Source organism: Hipposideros armiger, unplaced genomic scaffold (assembly GCF_001890085.2).
Source record: "Hipposideros armiger isolate ML-2016 unplaced genomic scaffold, ASM189008v1 scaffold_142, whole genome shotgun sequence".
In the NCBI taxonomy this organism is placed as follows: domain Eukaryota; kingdom Metazoa; phylum Chordata; class Mammalia; order Chiroptera; family Hipposideridae; genus Hipposideros; species Hipposideros armiger.
The window spans coordinates 2,157,887-2,176,798 of record NW_017731492.1 but is presented as its reverse complement, the minus strand read 5'-3'; the positions used below and the strand labels follow the sequence as shown (position 1 = coordinate 2,176,798).

The window sequence follows — 18,912 nt, the reverse complement described above, 5'->3', positions numbered from 1 at the left end:
GGGACTCGAACCGCTGTTGCTCAGAGCTCGCACTCTTGAGCAAGCTTTTAACCAACTGAGCCACTTGGCCGGCCCTCCTTTTTAGACAAACTTAAAGCCACCAAAGATCCCTTTCCTATCACTGAACTTACTGATCCAGTGAAGGTGTCATATAGTCAATACTGAAATACATGGTAACTTCTTGAAGAAAAGCAAAAGTAAAGAGAAAGGTTAGGGTTTTTAAGTATTTCAGCGGTTGCCAGTAGAAGGTACCACAGATGTAACAGACAGCAGTGGTTAGTGTAAAACGGGTCAGTCTAAAACTGATCAAAGTAATCTTATATTTCTGGAAAATGGAGACCGTAGATTGCACAGTAAATCACTGAGTGAGGCCTTGGTTCTACAGTGAGATTATAAATGCTACAAGGGCCAAGCTGCCATCCAATACCACACGAGCATATAAAATACATGATAAAGCTCCAGGGGAAGAAACATTAACACAAAAATGATTCTTCATCAAGTTAAAAGTGGGAAGAGCTTATTTGATCAAATCCCTGTTTTAAATATTATCTTGTCAGATTCCCTTGATAAATAGCCAAATTATTACAGGGCTCTTATGTCACGTGGAAGAAGTGTTGGCCAATGAGAAATGTTTAAACTACCTTGGTCCTTGGATAAACCAGGCAGTTGACTAATTTCAAAATGTGCAAAACACATTCTCCTTGAGTGATCAAGGCTCCACAATGCATCTTTCACAGGGCTCACAAGCCCGACATATTCAACGGCCACACAAGTGAGAAACAAATTCAGGTTTCCAACAAAAACTGTAAAATGTTACTTGGCAAAAGCTGCAGTTCCCTGTCAGCTTGTCAGGTAGTCAGTCGATCAGTCTTAAATCCCTCTGCAGTTGATGTCTTAGCCCTGTCACATTCTACTTGGCTGAGAGCCTGGGTCCGAGGCAGTGAGAGCCAACAACCGCCTACTCAACAGGGCATTGTGTCGCTTCAGGTATACTATTATGTCTCCTTGCTTTTCGACAATTTCTTCTAGGCTGGAAATCGTCCTGTAAAGAATGAAGAAACGAATGGGTTGCACATACTCACTAATACTCATTAGTCTGTTCGCAAATGGGTCCCTACTGGTTGAAAACCATTCAAAGTACAGCATATTGTATTTGTTACTTTTTCTTAAACGTTATAAGCCAAGGCAATATTCCAAAATGAGTCTTTTTTTAGACTGGATTTCACCACAGCTGAAAGGAAGTAAACACATCAAACCTAATTCTAAAGGCACACACACACACACATATGCACAGTCATAGTCTCCAAGCTTTAGAACGGTTTCTAGATTTCCAGGGGGGAAAAAACCTTTCAGTTCTTTTTCATCTTTTCCTCCCCACCCAAAGCTTACCTGAATCCAGTCTCTGAAGCAATATTGATGGGGTAAGCATAGACCTTTTCTTCTTCAAGTATATCAGGCTGTGGTTTGGCTGTATTAAATTTTCGAATTTTCACTAAAATAATAAAATCATTGTCAGATTATCTAATTATGAAAATTTCTGTTTACATTTATTCACATCACTGTTGGCTATTTTCAAGTAAGTTAATATACATAAAAATGCTTCATAAAGTGAATAAACATTCATTTACTGATGTACTCAAACATTTGAAAGTCTGTGTGCCAGGCCTGCACTAAACAGTGGGAACACTGATGATCGTTATTGATAATATTAACAGGTATCATTTTTTGTGCATTTGAAACAGAAGGCATAGATGAACTGTTTTACATGCAAGTCATTCAGAACCACTCCCTGAGGTGGGTGCTCTTATTACTCTTGTTTTCTACAATCAAGTAAAGTGTAGCCTAGGGAAGGTCCACAAATAGCCAGGGCTATAATCCAGGGAGCAGGACTCCAAAGCCTCCGCAGTGGACACTGCCCTATAAAAAGAGCTACTAACTAGTCCAGGGATACATACAAATGATAAGCCTACATTCCAAGACAGTATGAAAGGGGCCATAAATCGAAGCTTGCACAAGGGGCGAGGTCAGCCCTGGAAAGCAGCTCCTCGTGAGTGGGATGGGGTGGGGGAGGTGATGAGTCAGGGCAGGGCCTGAATCCAGCCTTGAAGGAAACAGGAATTTATTACAGACTAGGAGTGGAGAAGAGGGTGTTTTAGGTGAGGAAAGAGCCTGAACAATTAGGATCCTGAGAAGGGGGAGTAGGGTGATAGTGGTGGTGGTGGTGGTGTGTGTGTGTGTGTGTGTGTGTGTGTTTTCTAACAAGATATGTTTATTTAAAACTTACATTGAGCCAGTTAGTAGCTTTAACACAGAAGAAGATAGCTGTAGCAACATAAAACAAGCTATTTTACAATGTAATGTCTTAAACTGTCATCTTGGTTTTTAGAGATTAATTACTTACAATTCAAATCAATTAGTCAAGATTAGGTCAGAATTAGTGTATCAAAGAAATCATGTCTTAAGAGTTACTATCCATATTTATCAAAACTAACCATTGTTTAAAATATAGAGAAGAAAAATGCATTTATTAGGCAACCAGAGTTAAATTTTCTGGGACACTGAACAAAAGCAACATTTGTCCATAGAAGTGACTCCCTAAATCTCTCCTGTCAGAGCCTACATTTAAAGGAGCATTATAACTTAAAAATTGGCCTATTGAAGATGTGGAGAGAAAACTTGAATCTTCTAAAGAAAATCAGTATTTGCAGAGAACCCTACACTAAGTAAATTTATAATGATTATAATTATAAATCTTCCATATGTAAATCATCTATTTTGCAAGCCTGAATTCCCAATTATCAGTTTTTTTTTTTTTTAAAGATTTTATTGGGGAGTTGGGGGGAGGGGAACAGCGCTGGTGAATCTGGGGAAGGGAAACAGATAAGTTGCTGTCCTTTTGTTCTTCAGTCTAGTTGTGGAGGACGTTGCTTCACTGGCCCATGTTGGTATTATCATTGCGCTCTTCCCAGGTGAGGCAGATTGGTCACTGGCCTCTGGACGGCCGCTCACGGCAGCTCTTGGCAGCTCACACCAGCTGCCGGCCACTCACGCTGGCTGCCGGCCACACATAGTAGCTTATGGCAGCCCACTGTCGCCAGCGACTCACGGCAGCCCAGCTCCAGGTTGAGCTGTTGTTCACCATCTTAGCTGTAGAGGGCAGTGTCACTGGCCCTCATGTGGGATCCGAACAGGGGCCTGCTGCACAGAGCTGGCGTCCCAAGCCAGCTCTTAACCAACGCTCCACTTGGCCGGCCCTATCAGATTTTCTTAAAGTAGGAAGCATGTTAATTTGAGATTTGAAAGAACAATTTTTTTTTTTAAGATTTTATTGGGAAACTGGGGAAAGGGAATAGTTAAGTTGTTGTCCTTCAATCTTAGTTGTGAAGGGTGTAGCTAGCTCAGCTCCAAGTCCAGTCGCCATCCAGCAGCCTGACGGCAGCTCGCAGCAGCTCAGCTAAAGGTGCCGTGTTCAATTTTAGTTGTGGGTGGGCATAGCCCACCATTCCATGTGGGAGTTGAACTGGAAACCTTGTTAAGGGTGCATGCTCTAACCACTGAACCATTTGGCCGCCCTTTGGCCACTCAGCTTGGGTGCAGCTCACTGACCCATGTGGGAATCGAACTGGTGACCCTGTTCCTCAGAGCTCGCGCTCATACCTGACTGAGCCACTTGGCCGGCTGAAAAAAGGACAGTTTTTAATGGTATATATGATTTGTATAAAAAATTTAAAAATTTATGTAAATAAAGATGAAATATGCTCCTAAGTCTTTGGCTGTAGAGCAAAACAATTATTCAATTAGGAAGACAATAGATTAAAATATATGTTATATGCCAAAGGAAAATTCTTTTTGTTCAAATTCAGGTGTCATGTAACTAATATAATTGTGCCAACTGTAAAACTTAGTTCTCAGGTTTCTTGAAACATCTGCCTCCTCTACCTCTTTAAATGATCTGAGGTCTTTTTGTTTTTAACATCTGTCTTATTTATAATTAATTTTAAACGCTCCAGAAAATCCTTTAAAAATAGTACAGTAAATCCTGGAGAAATGATCTTGGACTGCATTTTAACAGTATTAACTTCCCCTTATTTACATGATGACACTCACGCGATGGTTAGAATATTATTGTCACCTCCTTCTATGTTGTAGAGAATTCTATAGGTATTATGGAAAATACTTGACCGAAGCCTTGCACCCCTTGTAGTGAATAAAAATTTTAGATACTATAAAAACATGCTAATTGAATTCTATACTCAGATCTAACTATAACCCTATTTATAACACTTGACAGACATATGTCAGAATAGAAACTGCTCAATCAACACAATAATTCAATGTTCATTTCTTTCAAATAGATCACTACTGAAGTATTGAGTTATTTCTTATATACTGAAAAATTAAAGTTTTTATATACTGAAAAATTAAATTTCCTATATACTTTAAAACTAGTCTCATGCTTTCCTATTAAAGTAGGTGGTAGACATGTCTTTTTTGAAGAATTTTTCTTTCTTTATTTTAGCTGAGGCATCCTGCCACCTGTTGGCAGCTCAGCAGCTGCTCAGCTCGGGCTGGGACTCGAACCTCTGTTGCTCAGAGCTCAAACTCTTGAGTAAGCTCTTAACCAACTGAGCCACTAGGCCAGCCCTTGAAGAATTTTTAAAGGTACAAATGTAACCCTCTACCTAATTTGGCTAATAGTTAGCTGGTAACTACAGAAAAATTTATGAAAGTCAATTAAGAATGTGATACCACATTTACAAACTAGTCACTCCATTCATAGTCTGAGTACTTTTTCCTAGGCTTCATGGAGACCAAAGAGCAGTAAAATGAAAATAGGCTAAGCCCTTTGTGACTTCTTCCTTTATAACTAGAGAGATGATCTCTTTCAAGATGGATAAAGTATTTTATTGCTAATAACAATCGTTGCTCATTGCCACAAAGTTAGCTACTACTATGGACCGATTTTACTGATCAACATTGCAGCTAGAATGAAATCTAGATTTTTTCAGGGCTTGAATTTTTTTTTTTTCTGTCAAAGTATCCTTTCATCTATTTTTCCTGTTAACATACCTGAAGCTTACTTTACTTTACCATTGAGAGTTTTGAGAGAGAAACAAAGGCAGACCAGCCATCAGGCAGCTCTGAATTTAGAAAGAAGTTGGGTTCTTAAATGCTTTATCTCAAAGCAAGTTTGGGATAACTGCAGTTTGAATGCATTATTTATTGACTCATTTTGTTATTTAAAAAATTTTAATGCCAGACTTACATTTCAGTTGCCTTTGAGGAATCAAAAATTGGTGGACCTTTTTAATTGTTTTGCTTTTATTTTATTTTATGAAAAGGCTTCACTTTAGTTGACAAAAGATTTGTGAATGACACAGATTTAGAAATGTGACTCACTGGGGTCTTCCTGTTGATTTGAAATGAGAGGAGTCTGGATGCGGTCAGCAATAGGAGAGATGGGTGCTCAAAGGTTATCAGCTACGTGGGAATTCCGGTTGCGCATAGGTAATGAGCTAGGCTTTAAGTGGGTCTTTGTAAGAACAGCCCAATTGCATTTCTCACCTGTGTAGATGAGCAGACACATCAGACAGCAGATCAGTTCCAGGGCCAGGATGGCCAGGATGAGGTCAAGATACAACCTGCTGGGCTCGGGGAAGGAATGCTGCACACACAGTGTGAGGAGCAGTGCTGTGCTGCCTGAGAACGAAAGAAAGCAGTGTCAGCCCGAGCCCAGCACCAATACCCACAAGGCCATGGGTGCGAGACCCATTCACACTTAGCAGTGAAGGGAGTGGAGTTAAAGGATAAAAACCCCCAAGCTGCTCATCTTTTTTAAAAAAAACACCAAAACACCTCTAAGTTAATGATGTCTTAATACAAATACGTAAAAATCTGGATTTTCTTAAAAACAAAGAGGTTATTTTTTTGCTTTATAGAATTATTATTATTTTAAAAATTTTTATTGTTAGTTTCAGGTTATATAGAACAACATAATGATTAGATGTTTACACCCCTCACAAAGCGATAACCCCAACAAGTCTACTACCCATCTGACACTGTACATAGCCATTACAATACCATTGACTATATTCTCTATGCTGTACTTTACAGCTCATGACCACACACACACACACACGGTGCCAAAAAAATGTATACACATTTTAGGAAAGGAAAAAAAATTGCATTAAAATTGTAATAATATATACTGATAACAAAAGATGAATACAAGTCATGTGTATACATTTTTTTAGCACCCCTGGTATGTGTGTGTGTGTGTGTGTGTGTGTGTGTGTGTGTGTAAATACACATTTAATTATAGTTGACATTCAATACTATTTTATGTAAGTTTCAGGTATACAGCGCAGTGGCTTTATAGAATTATTAGCAATGACATTTCTTTGGGTCCTTTGTGCATTTAAAAAATGATGCGGTGTTTAAAAATTTGCATTACCCCAGTTTTTTGGGATGCAGATGCACTTGAGGACCCTAGGAGCCCACTCTGGTCATGCAGTATGCCTACTGCAGGCCTGCACTGCCCTTAGGGTCGCTATGACGCTCCAGAAACCTGGCTGAAAATTGGGGACACCTGCTAACCTTGGGCAAATGACCAGCTACTGCTGCTCCTCGACTTTGTCATCTGAAAAATCGGGATAATAGTACCTTCCTCACAGTGCTGTTGTGAGGACTGAATATGTGAAAAATACTTACAATGGTGCCTGGCCTGTAAATATCCAATACATATGACTTATTTCCCCCCTTGCTCAGCAAACCCATTATTTTTGAAAGCCACTTAAACCTCATTCTGTACTTTTACTCTGAAGAAGGTCAAAGAAAAGTTTAGGGGCCAAAGTGATTCCTACAGCATCTTACCTTACGATTTCCTAAACCTTCTTTAACATTTATTTAAGTGATCACGAGAGAGAAATGCCTATTTATCTTCCACTTCTTGGTACAAAAGGAATGATTGTGAGCCCGAGTTTAAACAACCTATCAGAAGGCGCTGTACAAAGCGGTGTTCTAACAAGCCCGAACCGTTCCCCTTACATGCAAAAATAACCAGTCACAATGTATTTATTAACATGGGGACAGATTGCTTAATTTGTAAATTAGTTTTATGAACAAGACAAATACAATTTTACAACATTTATGGGGGAAGAAACCTCTGCACAGAAGTGAACAGTGTTCAGAGGATTTTTGATGTGCTGCACATGGCCTGTGTGTCAGCAGCTGGTGTAATGAAGAGCTCTACGGACATGAAGTCTGCAGCCTGGTGGAAGATGCACACTGAAACGAAACTTCCCCACAGGGCACAAGCTGTGAATGTTATAAAGGTGCCCCTCCTGGAGGAAGCCCTGCCCAGCACATCACAGTTCAGACTAAGATCACCCTGCTGCTGGGTTACTGCAGCAGCCTAATCAGTTTGGCTCCAACCAGATGCACTCTCCAGCTATATAGCCCCACTGATCTTTCTAAATCGCACGAATTGCAGGAAGCCTCTCTGGTGTGATTGTTCTCCATGGCCCTGTCTCAGGGTCTGGACCCAGCTAATCTTTGCAGCCTCAACACCTCCCTGCGCCCCCCCCCCCCCCCCCCCCCCCCCCCCCCCCCCCAGCTCACACCTGCCTGCAGGTTCCTGTGTCGGTGCCCAACAAATACTTCCTACATGACAACAATTCATGATCAGGTTTTTTGTTTTTGTTTTTAAAGGTTTTATAACCATAGACATAAACCTAGATGTTCTTGTTTTATTATTTTATTTATTTTTAAAAAAAGATTTTTATTGGGGAATTGGGAGGATGGGAACAGTGTTGGGGAATTAGGGAAGGGGAACAGATAAGTTGCTGTCCTTTTGTTCTTCAGTCTAGTTGTGGAGGACATTGCTTCACTGGCCCAAGTTGGCACCATCATTGCGCTCTTCCCGGGAGAGGCAGATCAGTCGCCAGCTTCTGGATGGCCGCTCACAGTGGCTGCTGGCCACTCATGCTGGCTGCTGGCTACACGGTACCCCATGGCAACCCACTGCAGCAGGGGCTGCAGCCTACACTGTCGCCAGCGACTCATGGCAGTCCAGCTCCAGGTTGAGCAGTTGTTCAGCATCTTAGCTGTAGAGGGCAGTGTCACTGGCCCGCATATGTGAGATCTGAACCGGGGCCCTCTGGCGTCCCAAGCCAGCTCTTAACCAACGCGCCACTCGGCCAGCCCTGTTCTTGTTTTATTTTTCTCACCATTTAAAAAGAAAAAGATTTTAAGAGTTAATGGAATCCTTACTATTCATTCAAAATACTAGGAAGAAAGAAGTTCTTGGGAGCCAGGGGAGCTAGTCTAGTGGAGAGCCTGGAGTTCTGGGCTCTAGTGGAGGATCTGCTGCTACCTCTTATGGACTACAGCTGTTACTCTGACCCCAGATTCCTCCTCGATGAATTGGGGGAAATAAGACTTGTCACACAAACCCTGTCACACAATTTCCTGTTGTAGGAGGAAATGAACTAACAAGGCCTAAGTAGGTATTCAATAAATGGTAGATAATAATAATGGTTTTAAGGATCCCATCCCAATGCCAGACATATGCCATATAGTCCCTCCTCTAAGTAAGTCCCCATGGCTGACGACAGTCTCAGGCTACACTACAGCAAGACCCAGCCTGTGCTCCACTGCTCCCAGGAGCACCCTGGGCCCTCCTGTAGAATGTGGGGCTAGTGAGAACTAAGGGTGGATAGCACACAATCTCTCTGACCTAGGGTCCTAGAATTCACACTGGCAGCTACTTTTATAAATAAGTATTCCCTCCAGAATTTACATTCTAGGGTAGTTCCCTCAAACTGCCCTTTTGTGGGTTTAAAAAAATTTTTTTTTAGAGAATTTTTATTTGAGCCAAACTGACGACATATGCCGGGAAGCAAGATCTTAAATGTTTTTCGAGCTGTACTTTTGCATGATTTCAATCTCTAGGTTCACCCTTTCAGGCCTCGGAGAGAAACACTGCTTGTCTGGGACCATCTGACAGATTGAAAATTACTGCTTTTAAGGGAAAAGGCCAAGTTTTCATTTCAATGGAAAAATAAACAACAAAATATGCAACTTGCTATGTAACAAATACTATTTGATAGAGCTCAAAATGTATTTGGATCTAACGAAGGAGGACAGATAAATTAGATAAATATTTTCAACTTATTTGGAAGTAAAGCAAAGCCCCTTCTCCCATCTCCACAAAATAAATTTATTTTCCTCTCTCTAGAGAATAATAAAAAGTAGGAAAAAGCCAATCAATATCCAGCAATACATGTGATAAAGCTGGTTATACTCTTCTGATGAGCTGAAAGTTCTATGATTTACCTTCTTTCCTTTCAAATAAAAAAATATATATACTTAAAGAAAAATAGAAACAAGGTTAAATACCTGCCCCAATATTTTTGATTTTCTGGGTCTTTATATGAGCAACATATAAGTGATGCCATCTGTGATTAAACTAAGGGTCTAATTGTGTAGAAATAGATGATGATGAAGGATCACATGTTTAATAAGAATTTGAAAGTCTGAGGAAAGGTAAAGATCAGGCAATCTCTTGGTGGGCCTCAAAAATACTATTTCCAGAGAATCACTTAAGAAACTGACCATTATTTTGGTCATAGAGTATATAAGGTCTTTTAGTAGTTAAAAATAAGTTTCCCCTTTTATCTCTGTCGGGGTAGGAGAGGTGATAGTGACATCTTTTGGCCACCAAAGAGTACTACACGTCAAAAATTGAACCCACTGTATAAGACCAAGGAGCAGTAAATGTCGCCCTCTTTTAGATGAGTAAAAATCAGCCATCTCTACAAAATGCGTCTTTGTTATACCACAGCCCTCCGGCTTCCACTGAGAAGCTACGTCACTGAGTGGATGGACTACCAGTTTGCCCTTAAGGAAATGTACTAATAAAAGACAGAAGAAGGGCTAGCCGAGTGGCTCAGTTGGTTAAAAGCTCGCTTGGGACCCCAGCTCTGAGCAGCAGAGCTGCGGTTCGGATCCCACATTAAGGGCCAGTGATGCTGCGCCCTCTACAGCTAAGATGGTGAACAGCTCGACCTGGAGCTGGGCTGATGTGTGTTGCCGGCGATGGCGTAGGCTGCATCGGGGCTCCAGTGGGCTGCCGTGAGCTACACGAGTGGCTGACAGCCAGCGAGAGCTGCCATGAGCCACCGTGAGCAGCCGACCAATGACTGGCAACCGATCGCCTCACCCGGGAAGAGCGCAATGATCATACCAACGTGGGCCAGTGAAGCGACGTACTCCACAGCTAGACTGAAGAACAAAACAGCAATTTGTCTACCTGTCTGCTCCCCTTCCCCCTTTCCCCAACGCTGTTCCCCTCCAATTCCCCGATAAAATCTTTAAAAAAAAAAAGAGAAGAAAAGTAAAAAGTAAATTCTGTAGAGCTATTTCTCTGGGGAACATTTCATTTCTAATCTGGCTTTAAAAGGTTTAAAGATTTATTTGGGACTCAAGTTGAAAAAGAGGGTCTTTAAAAGTGATAGAAACTTTAATTACACTAAGGCTAAAATACCTAAAGAAATTGAATTTAATTCCATTAAGCCTTTAAAATGTCTGCAGCAATAAAGAACAGCGGGCACTCATGCACTCTAAATCCTGTACAGACATTCTGATCTTGCCTTCATAATTTGTTTTTCGTTTTCCATTTGGATAATGCATTTTATTACATAGCAGTCTCTCTCTAACTGCAAGAAAAGTACTGAACTTCATTTAAAATAAAACAATCCCCTCTTCTTATCCTACAAATAGCAGCAGCATTTAAGTCTCCTTGAGATGGATAAGGAAAAGGGAGACATGTCCCCATTTCACACAGGTATATGTGGACATTATATCCATACTGAAGGGGAACAGAAAATGCCACCCCAAAATATGACTTTTTGGTATAAGGATGACTTGAAGCTGATTAGTTTTAAGAAACAGCACACACAGGAAAAGGTCTGAAATTTGAGAAGTTATCCATTTGTAAGACCGTCTCCCTCTCTGTACCAGGAAGAGAAGGATGACTCTAAATCTTGAGAAACTCTTATTAATAAAGAAGACACCTACTTAAATATGCATAACAACCTTACCCCTGTGTTTATTGTGCCTTTCCTGGTACCCTCCCATAACTACACCCACACTCCCACATATTCTTTTGTCTTTTAGCTGGAAATGTTATTTAAGGCAATGACTTGGGCCGTTTTGGGGAGTTATTCAGTTCTCCTGGGTCTCTCCCAAGTATCCAGGAGGTATATACATGTTATTAAACTTCTGCTTATTTTTCTCCTGTTAATCGGTCTTTGATTACAGTGGGGTCTCAGCCAAGAACCCGGAAGGATAGAGGGAAAATGATGTTTCCTCCCCTATAATAACAAACAAAGATTTCAAAGGAAAATTAGGGTTGTATATATTATAAGAAAAGCTTCAAGACATTTGGCTGATCCAAATTTTAGTGGCCACCACACATACCATTCTCAAAAAAATTAATCTATAGTTAGTCCTCACTTAAGGTCATGAATAGGTTCTGTGACTTTAAGCAAAATGATGTATAAAGAAACCAATTTTACCATAGGTTAATTGATATAAAAAAGAGTTAAGTTCCTACCGCATCCCATACCCACATTTTAACAAAACGGCCTTCAATGAAATGACATTATTCAAGGACCTGCTGTATTTGCTTATAAAATCAAACTTCACATTTCTTTCTGCTGTCATCTTGGCCACTCAAATAAGCCACAGACAAGATGAGTGAGACAATGGGGCTTACCAGTGGAGTGTATCATTAGTGCAAGCCTTTTAAGATGCCTTGTTGATCGGTAGATCAGGTGGTAGCCTCGGTTTCTTACTTTGCTGTGGTGATACTGCATGTAGCGTTCAAGGAGGAAATGCAGAATCCACAAAATCACTTTTCCGAGGATTATGACCGTCTGAACTTTCAGTGGGTTGGTGTAGTTTCCTGGGCACTTGTCCTCGTTTGGATTAGGGTAAGAACAAAGTATGCCTGTTAAAAATGCTAAAATAACAAACACAACCTGGTGGGAAGAACAGCAGTAGGATTAATATTCAATATTTGGATATAAGAAACAATAATCACCATCCAAATACACACTCTTACACCTATGATTTTCCCTGTTCAATTTTTTATTTTATTTAATTAATTTTTTAGTTTTTAAAAAAATATGGAACGCTTCACAAATTTGCGTGTCATCCTTGCGCAGGGGCCATGCTAATCTTCTTTGTATCATTCCAATTTTAGTATATGTGCTACCGAAGCGAGCACCCCGTTCAGTTTTTATACATGAATTTAAAAAACATATTTTTACAACCATTTTACACAGGAAATTTGGAGAAAAATGTGCAGATAACTTGGAAAACAAAATCACAACTAAGAAATTAAAAATCACTATACATTCCAACCATCAGAGACGAGTACTTAGTATTAAACAAAGTTTCCTGCCCTCGTCTCTTGTACTGAAAAGAGTAAAAACAGTTCATTGAGTGCCTCAAAGGTAACTAATACAAATCATGGTTAGAAAAAGTTTATTTCTAGTTTCAGTGTTAAGAGAACACAAAAAACTATCCAATTAGGTTGACAAAAACTTAAAAGATTGGTGCCAAAATACAGGCAAACAAACATTCTCATACACTGCTGACTGGTCTGAGCATTGGTGATGAAAAATAATTTGGAAATATCTTGACCCAGAAATCCTACCATAAGGACTATCCCTCCCAAGTAAAAACACTGGTACCTAGTATCCATGGATCTGAACACTGACAGCAGCACTCTCTATCTTTGCAAAACTTGAAAACTGCCCAAGTATATGTGTCCATCTATAGCAGAATACCTGAACAAATTAAGGTACATCCATCCATATAATAGAATATTATGCAGCTATGACAGAATTAACTAAATCTCTGAGTATTAGTTTAGATGGATGGCTAGGATATGTAAAAGAACTAAGTTGCAGAGTAGTAGTTCAAAGTGTGATTTCCAGACCAGCAACATCAGCATCACTAGGGAATGTGTGAGAAATGCAAATTCTGGGGCTCCACCCCACACCAGCTGCATCAAAATCTCTGGGGTGTGTGTCCTGGCAATCTGTAATTCAACAAGCCTGCCAGGGGGTCTGATGCAGGCTGAACTTCGAGGAACACTGTTGTACAGTAATAAATACAGTACTGGCCAATTTTTTTAAAAAAGAAATTGGATAATACTGCAACTATGTCTACAATAAATTCTTTGAAATAGAGATATGAGTAAAAAAGTATGCACATTTTAAATGTTGGTAGTTATAGCCAAATTGCCCTCTGAAGAGCTTCTATACATATTTTGAAGAACATCACCTCTGGATGGGTCACCTTCTCCCAGCCGACTTACATGTATGAACAAGAGAAGATTTGCTATGATGACCGTAGGGAGAGGGTGGAACCTTGGTCTAAACTGAGCATGTAATGAATGATGTGGGAGGTGCTGGGGGTCCAGCAGGGGGTCATCTTCAATACTTTGGGTCAGATCCAAGGAACCCTGGGGGGCAGGAAAAAAAAAAGCAAGCTGTAATCACCATTTTTCTGGATTATGTTTCTAAGACAAACTATAAAGCTGCTCTATAAAGCTTTGCAAATCATTACACAGATTAGAGGCAAAAAAGTCCACTCCCCAGCTAAAGCCAATTTTGAACACATACCATAAATCTCTAGATAACAACTGTATACAAATTGGTGAAAACAACAGTCATTAATACAGGTAGAGGACATCTTAATTTATCTTCAAAGAGGTAATACATAATGAATTAAAGCAAATAATTTGCAAGCCCTCAAAATTCAGATATTGGTTTATTTAACATTATTGATAAGGGCCGGCTGAGTGGCTCAGTTGGTTAAGAGCTCGCTCAAGAGTTTGAGCTCTGAGCAACAGCGGTTCGAGTCCAGCCCGAGCTGAGCAGCCGCTGAGCTGCCAACAGGTAGCAGGATGGCTCAGCTAAAAAAAAAAAAAAATTAAAAATAAAACATTATTGATGAAATAATTACATATGGTCGCAATTCTTAAATTATGTCTCCTTGTTCCGTAAAATTTTGGAAAGTTGGTGGAGATATTAAAACAAACTTTCAGTTATGATAAAAGATTTTAGAGTACTAATAGAAACAGTACTTTCTTGATAGACCCTCAGGGAGACTTTAGTTTGTAGATGCCAGATTCTCAATGAAAATAACTAGTTTGCAACATCACTGATATAGTCAGCAAAGGTTTAGCTGCAACTAAAAAATCTAGTCAGTCATGTTTAAAGGTGCTGAAGGTATTGTCTCGACAGGAACAGTAGTTTCAGGTCTCTGGTGCCTACAACTATCTCTCAATCTCAAACTCTTACTGAAAACTATTATATTGGGTCGTCAGTAAAGTCATGACGTATTCTATGTTTTTCAATGCAAAAATGTGTCATGACTTTCCCGATGACCCAATACATAAGGCACTGTGCCCAAGATAAATTCATGGAAGACACAGTCTAAAAGGAGATTATGTTTTTATTGGGGAGGTTAGGGGTAAAAGCATGCAGAACTAAACAACAATTTAAGAATATACAGTAGAATATAGTGCATGAAATACTGCAGGGAAATAAATTAGCAAATGGATATCAAAGGCGATGCAACAAATTTAGGTTAGCTGGTTGTACTAGAATGAGGAAAATGAAGACTTAATGCACAACAGGGAAGTCTGAGAATAGAATTCAGGGACAGAGGGTCAGGGCTCTTTACTTTGAAAGGGGTGGAGGATGGGACAAATGGTGTGAGATGGCGATTGGGTACTAGGATTATAAAGAGAATACAGTAATCTGGGGCATGTCCCAGATCTGGGGTGGGCTGCTTGATTTCTAATTGCAGGCATTCAATGCCGCTCTGCAATATTTTTTTTATTAAAAAAAAATGCCATAACTCATAGTGCAATCCTATTTGTTCTCTGTAAGACTCCTCTGCCTCTAGTTCTTTCTCAATCAGCAGGCGTTCTAGCCTCCACCGCTCTTCCTTTAGCGAATGTCCACGCAGCCTTCCGGGCCCAGTTGGGGCAATTTCCACAGGTAGCCTTCCTGGACACCCAAGCATCTGGATCATGCCACCTGTCAAATATCTGTCCCACCCAAAATGCTGCCTTCTATGATGCCTCAATGCTGTTCCTTCTGCCCTTTTCATCGACATTGTTTTCATCTCTTCAAGTTTGACTTGGGTCAATTTCATATCTTCCACGTGTATTTTTAACCTTTCGAGCATACAGAAAACAGTTATAATAATGTTTAAATGTTTGCTATTTCTAGCATGTCATTTCTGAATCAGTTGTAACTGGCTCATACATTTGTGGAGTGCCCCACAAATATACTCTTACCTTTGTCAGAATCCAACCCATCTTTCATGGTCCCAAGCAAAATGTATATTCTCTATAAAACCTGTCAGGCCAAGTGTTTTCTTTCTACTTTAAAACTCCTATAAAACATACTGCTCATAATATTAATTTGGAATATTTCTTATGCTGTCTTTTATGGTTTCCTTTTTTCATATATATGCCTTTGGTTTTCTCTCACTACACTGAAGGGATTAGGGACTACACTATGTTTTCTTCCCTAGGTCACTTATTAGATGTTCAGTAAATACAATGTATTTGATGCCGATATCACATACACTGTCCAATGGATCCTATAGAAAATGCAGTATAACCATACAAACAGCACCCCATCATTCTCTGTAGCTCACCATCTGCAAGTGAAAGGTGATGGAGGAGGATTCCCAAATCCAAAAAATTTCTTTATTTCCACTATTAATACTACATTTCTACTTGTAGAAAACATCTGTTGTTTTTGCCCTCACCATATCTGTTCCCTCTTTCGCGACAATAATTCTATTTCCTTAGGAGACCTACCATCTACCTCTGCATTAAGTCTCAGTGGGAACATCCTTCAATACTCTTCACCCTTCTCTGGCCTAGGGGTGGTCATAGACCCAGAAAGGGCTGGGACAATCCCCTCTCTCTGTGAGCAGCAAAGCAAAGGGAGACCATGGTGGAGGCAGATTCATTCCAGGACAGACCTGGAAAGGACTTGAGCTGCCCTTGTTTCGGTCCTTTCAGTGACTTAGGTGTTCAATAACCCTATATCCTTTCATATAAATCCCTTTCTTCCTTAAATTAGCCAGGGTCAGTTCCACTGCTTGCAAACAATGAACCCTAACTTAAAAAGCCTTTGCCTCCTTTAACTCATTGAAGTGCCTGCAACTACGACATGGCAGATAATTTTTAACTTTTTACTGAATGGTGGAAATCATATTTACAAAATACCAACAGCAGGCAACTTATTCAGATGGAAAGTAATTTAGCTATGTAACTGTTGGTGAAACATTAATTTCCAATTGTTTGGTGAAACAGATTTCTAAGACTGTACTCATCCTGAAGTTAAAAGCTGCAGATCCAAGAACCCTGGGGCAGCTTACCACCAGTCAAGCAGCATTTACTGCACGCATTTTTGTAAGTCTCTCATTTTACTCTGATATAATTTTTTCCATACATTGTCAGTTCATGAACACCACCCTTAAACTTTAGAAACAATCAATTTTTCTTTAAATATGTGTCTCAAATCTATTTCTAGGTCTTACAGTTAGTTTTCCATTTTCTCCACTGGGGTAAAAAAAAAAGGAATTTTTAGTCTTATCATTAGAAATTGTTTGGTCTTTATTTACTCAAGATAGTTTTAACTATAGTCACTATTTACACAAGCATTTAAGCTCTTGTAGAGCTGGAACTGTGTTTCATGTGTCTTGCCTGATGCACCTCATTCAGTGATAGAATCACAGTAATGCTTTTATTAATATGTTAATCCAAATTAGTGCTTTAATGTAACTGTCAACTTTGCGTTTCTCAAAAGCAAGATTTTATTTTGAGCCAATGGGGCAACGCAGTTAATTCTGGGCACAAATACATTTCCTCTAAAAATGTTTTAATATACTTAAGCAAAGAATTTTGCAATTATGCTATCACTCCATACTACATACACTGTAAACTAGGGCACTGGATTTTTAGTAATCTGGTTTGGATCCATTTAAGAAAGATTTAAAAATCCTTTAATTCCTACCATGCCTAGATTAAAAATATCACGGCATTGCTTTTCTCTAATGTGGACTTCCGGGTGATGATAGCGACAGGTCTGCTCGTGGGACGCCAGCGGCCGCCCTGCGTGTTGCAGCCGCTCCAGGTCCACAGCCCTCTGAAGCCGAGGCAGGGGATCCAAGAGGAGGGGAGATTCGCCCCCGACGCCCCAGGGGCGATCGAGCGGAGCCTAGCGTCCCAGCGCCCCGAGACGCGCCCAGAGCCAGGGCTGTCAGGCCAGGCGCTCATCACGTGAGGCTTTCAGTTCCCGGATCAAAGATGCGCCCTGCACGCGGGCTGGGCACCCACCTGGGACCCCCGCACCCGCGAGGCCACCGACCAACAATGCACCCCGGCCTCTTCCCGGGATGATAAGCCAGGAGCCCGCGCGTCGCGGACCCCACCCCTCCCCGGTGCCTTCTACAACCCGGCACCCCGAGGCAGCCCCGCGCAGGAGGCGCCGCCTCCCTCCGCGTTCACACGGGTTAAGGGTGGCTTCCTCCGCCAGTCTCCGCCCAGCGCGCCCAGCACAGGAAGAAGGGGATTCCGCGGCCAACCGCCCGCCACTTTCGTGCACTCACATCCTCCATCCTGCCCCCCGCCGCCATTTCCCGACGCTTGAGGCCGAAGCCCTGGCCAGCCCGGCCTCTCTCCACCTGTTCCCATGCGCCGTGGACCCAGGAAAATTGCCACCTCCAGGGACCTGTCAGCCTCTACTCTGGACTCACCGCCTCCTGCGCCAGCCACGCCCCCAGCCTTCCCCGGGCCCCACCTCCTCACTGCCGATTGGCCGAGGCATAGGGAGGGGCGTGTGCTGCCTTGAAGACCAGACAAGCTGGCCGCCCCTGCGTTTGGGACCTCCTGGGATTCTGGGGATTCCCTCCTCCGCTTGGGCCCGCTATTGGCTAGACACTTGGGCATTAAAGGATGCGTTCCAAGTCCAACAATTTAACTATTTTCGACGGCCACTTGCTTCTTTTTGAAATATTACGTAACTTGTTTTGGTCTTCCTTAGTTTTTGTTTGCAGGCACAGCTCCCCTGCATATGTAGAACCAGCAGTAGAATTTTAGGGTTCCTAGTTTTAGCTCAAAACTCCGCCAGTAGAGGGACAAGAACAGAATCAAGATTCTATTTCCCATGACATATTTACGAATTTCACCAATGGGCATGAATAAAGAAACCAAATTAAAAGCCATAGCTTCACACTTTGCGGAGCAGTAAGTAGTTACTTAATTTGGCTTGTATTCAGTTCTGAATCATAAGCAGGCTTTACCCACTTCAGAAAACTCACTTTCTTGAGTCTAAGTCTTTGCCTGTATAACACTTCCAGGAGTAAAAAGGTTTTACCCTTTTTCAACATGAACTTTTTACTTCTCTTGTAAGTACTCCCCAGTTGACAGATTTAGTAAATGATGTTGGGAAAATCAGGTAGCCATTTGGAAGAAAATAAAGCTGGATCACTACCATATTCCTTAAGCCAAAATAAATTCCCAATAGTTCAAAAATTTAAACATAAAAATAAATCAACAAAAGTTCTAGGAAAAAAATTAACATAGCTTTACAATAGAGACTTTCCATGCTTGACCCCAAACCCAGATGCACTAAAGAAAAGTGTAATAAATTAGACTACATAAAAAGTTTGAGGCTGGGCCGGCCGAGTGGCGCGATGGTTAAGAACCGCTTGGGACGCCAGAGGGCCCTGGTTCAGATCCCACATATGAGGGCCAGTGACACTGCCCTCCACAGCTAAGATGCTGAACAACAGCTCAACCTGGAG

General features: G+C 41.1%; 1 protein-coding gene across 2 annotated transcripts; it reads right to left on the bottom strand.

Annotated features, from left to right (window-relative positions):
* Window positions 1-3: 3 nt before the first annotated feature.
* Window positions 4-17,856, bottom strand: TMEM192 (transmembrane protein 192). 2 transcript variants are annotated; one of them, XM_019650594.1, is made up of 6 exons: window positions 17,716-17,856; window positions 13,391-13,537; window positions 11,780-12,044; window positions 5,566-5,700; window positions 1,390-1,492; window positions 4-1,042 (listed from the first exon to the last, which is right to left on the bottom strand). In XM_019650594.1, exons 1-6 carry the CDS (start codon window positions 17,740-17,742, stop codon window positions 904-906), a joined length of 816 nt encoding a protein of 271 aa, XP_019506139.1. In that variant the 5' UTR covers window positions 17,743-17,856; the 3' UTR covers window positions 4-903. The 2 variants fall into 2 exon arrangements, with proteins under 2 accessions (XP_019506139.1, XP_019506140.1); XM_019650595.1 differs by lacking the exon at window positions 17,716-17,856 and adding an exon at window positions 17,121-17,397.
* Between the last annotated feature and the right edge of the window lie 1,056 nt (window positions 17,857-18,912).